A 3,283-nucleotide genomic window follows, 5' to 3' on the forward strand; every position below is an offset into this window, starting at 1 on the left:
CCGGGCGGGCAGCGCCGGGCGGGCTGGGCTGGGAGCGCAGCGCGGGAGCCCCTCCGCGGGCAGCCCCTGCGCGGGGCCAGCGACACAGGCCGCGCTCCGCCGCCGCGCTGCCCGCACCCGTGGGCTGAGCGAGACTGCGGAGTGCAGCGGCGGCGGGGCCGGGCCGAGAGCCGGGCTCGGCGGCCAGAGGGAGCGGTGCGACGGCTGCCCCGGGCTGAGCAGCATCTCCCGGGGCGCGGCGGCGTGCGGAAGGCGGGAGGGGGGGTGGGGGGGGTAGCGGTGGCTCCCGCCTTAGCCTTCCCCAGCAGAGGGTGTGCGGCGGTGGGAAGGGGCGAGCAGCGCTCTCCTGGACTTTTGTGGGAGTGGGGGTTGTGGTGTGTGTGTGGGGCGCTTTTTTTTTTTTTTTTTTTAAGGGGGGTGGGGTGGGTTAGAAGAGAGTCTGTGGTTTCCATGGAGATGAAGCTGAAAGTGCAGGAAATTTAAAGGCTTTGGGTCCTTGCAAAGCAGACAAACTGGTGCCAACGTGCGTGGCTGCTGTTGCTGCTGAGGAGGCTGCTTTGCAAACGGCGGAGAGGAGCGGGGAGGAGGAATCGGCTGCAACTTCTTCCGTACGCACGGGCGGACAACGAGGAGCAGCACCGGCGAGCAGAATTTGCAACAAAAAGAGGCATCTCCCTGTCCCGGGGAGGCTGAAAAGAGGCAGCGGCAGCGGCAGAATTTTGGAGCGGCTCCACCAGGAGAAATTTTATAGAGAAGCCTGCAAAAGAGAGAGTGTTTGCAGGGGGCTTGTTCTCCGGGCTTATCAAGGGGCTGTCTTTGCTGGTGGTGCGGGGAGTGGAGGCGATCCCCCTTAAAGACAAGCTATTTTGGATATCCCCGTACAAGTTTTCTGATGTGTTTGCTTGCACCTTCTTCCCCTGCTGTTTGGTGAACCCAGCCCCCCTTTCCCCCCCCCACCCCCACCGGTCTCCCAAGGATGGATCATTCCCAGTGCCTTGTGACTATATACGCCTTGGTGGTTCTGCTGGGTCTCCGGCTAGAGCAGGGCTCCTGCCAGCACTATCTGCACATCCGACCGGCTCCCAGCGACAACTTGCCCTTGGTGGATCTAATCGAGCACCCGGACCCTATCTTTGACCCCAAGGAGAAGGATCTTAATGAGACCTTGCTAAGGAACCTCATGGGCGGACACTTCGACCCTAACTTTATGGCTATTTCCTTGCCCGAGGACCGTCTCGGTGTGGACGATCTGGCCGAGCTGGACCTGCTGCTCAGGCAGAGACCCTCGGGAGCGATGCCTAGCGAAATCAAAGGGCTGGAGTTTTACGACGGGCTGCAGCCGGGCAAGAAGCACAGGCTGAGCAAGAAGCTGCGCAGGAAGCTGCAGATGTGGCTCTGGTCCCAGACCTTCTGCCCGGTTCTATACACGTGGAACGATCTCGGCAGCCGCTTTTGGCCCCGGTATGTCAAAGTGGGCAGCTGCTACAGTAAAAGGTCTTGTTCAGTCCCCGAAGGCATGGTTTGCAAACCTGCCAAGTCCGTGCATTTAACGATCCTGAGGTGGCGGTGCCAGCGGCGGGGCGGGCAGAGGTGCACATGGATACCCATCCAGTACCCCATCATTTCGGAGTGCAAGTGCTCCTGCTAGGGCTGGCACTTCCCTGCTCTCCCCTTCTCCAGCGGACTCACGTGGACCTTTGCTGCAACAAAAATAAAAAGACTTTTGCTTTCTGGTTAACGTTGTAATGCACTGTAACGTGTAGGAGAATGTATATTGTGTGTATATATGGCACCGGTTTAATATACTATTAAAAGGTCAGTATTACACCTGAAATAATCAGCGTCTACTGTATTTTTAAGACTATTACCCCGATCCTTGCTAATGTATCTTTTTTTTTTTTTTTTTTTGGGGTATTTATATTCCAGAGAAAAGTTGCTTCGCTTTGGCGAAGGCTTTTGGTGGGGGGGCGGGGGGGGGCTGGGGTTTTTTTTTGTTTGCCTTTTTTGTTTTGTTTAATAAAAGGATTTTTTTTTTTAAATACAAACCAAACTTTTTGATAAGAAAACGTTTTAAAGCTATTTTCCATTCTTCGGAAAGCATGTGTGTGAGGTTCGATTCTTCATCTTCATGGACTTTAGATTTAAAATTAAAAAATGAGTAAACGCCTAGAGCACAAGGTTATTGTAAATAGAGAGAACAGTCGGAATGACTTAATCCTATGTAAATGAAGAGTATCTGCTATTTATTCTTTATATCCTTGTAGTAAAAGTGCAGTGCAGAATTAAAGTCAACCACTAAAACACGAGCCGTTTGCCTTCTGTTTGCTTTTTGGTTTGGCCACCTTCGGGGGGCGGGAGGGGGGGGGGAGGGGGGGGTGCTTTCTTCTCCCTCCTCCTCTCCCTCCACGCTCCGCAGGACGTTTCGCGGTGGCAGGGGGAGGTGGGAACCTGCTCAGCGTTCTCTTAGGAGGGGGATTTTTGGCACCCCAACCGAGGGAGAGCCCCGGGGATGCGGCCACGCCGGTGGGGGCGGCTGCGGGGGGGTCCCCGCGGAAGGGTCCCTGCGGAGGCCTCCCCCGGAGCGGCGCAGGCAGGGCCCGCTCCCCGCCGGCTGGGCTGGGAGCTTTTTGTGCTCGTTTGACATTTCATTTACAAGGGGACACGTGTCTTTCACACCTACCATTGTGGTGGGACACTGCTGAAACTTGACCCCTGGGCTTTGGGGGTTGCAGCGCAGACACGTTATTAGCCGGAGCCTGTGACAGCGCCGCGCAGCCTCCTCCTGCCCGCTTAACTCTTTGGGCTCCCGCCAGCCCCGGGTCATCTCTCCACTCATCGCCCGGGGACAGGCCCCCTCCAGCCGCCCTCCCCTGGGCAGAACAGGGAGCACCGGGGGCCAGGCTCCCGCCCGCCGCGCCAGGGGATGCCGCCGCCCCGGCGGTGCCCGCTGTTCCCCCGCTGTCCCCGCTCTGTCCCGGCATCCCGGCGTCCCGCCGCCGCCCTGTCCCCGTCGCCTTCCGCGGTGCCGCTGCGCCCGCTCCCCCCGGCCGCCGGCTCCAGCCGCTGTCCGCCCCGGCTGCGGGACACCCCGCTCCAGTTCCCGCTGCGGGGAACGGGCAGCGGCGGCGGGCGCGGCTCGGTAAGGACCCGTCGCAATTAACAAAGTATTTGCGTGTTCCGTGCCGGGAGAGCCGAGGGTTGGTATCACATAGATACCAACTGCAAAAACAACCTCTCCACGTGTTCACAGGCTCCCTGTCAGTGCAGAAAAGCCTTTTCCTTA

The 3,283-nt window shown here is 58.5% G+C and overlaps 1 protein-coding gene across 1 annotated transcript; it reads left to right on the forward strand.

The window, feature by feature from the left end:
• Positions 1 to 469: 469 nt before the first annotated feature.
• Positions 470 to 1,875, forward strand: NOG (noggin). The gene has a single exon (XM_009911490.2). The coding sequence runs from the start codon at positions 977 to 979 to the stop codon at positions 1,646 to 1,648; it is 672 nt and encodes a 223-aa protein (XP_009909792.1). The 5' UTR covers positions 470 to 976; the 3' UTR covers positions 1,649 to 1,875.
• The last annotated feature ends 1,408 nt before the right edge of the window (positions 1,876 to 3,283 follow it).

This window comes from Dryobates pubescens, chromosome 20 (assembly GCF_014839835.1).
Source record: "Dryobates pubescens isolate bDryPub1 chromosome 20, bDryPub1.pri, whole genome shotgun sequence".
NCBI classification, from domain to species: domain Eukaryota; kingdom Metazoa; phylum Chordata; class Aves; order Piciformes; family Picidae; genus Dryobates; species Dryobates pubescens.

Bases quoted from the DNA above. Each gene is read 5' to 3' on its own strand.
- NOG (XM_009911490.2), top strand. From the start codon at position 977: ATGGATCATTCCCAGTGCCTTGTGACTATATACGCCTTGGTGGTTCTG.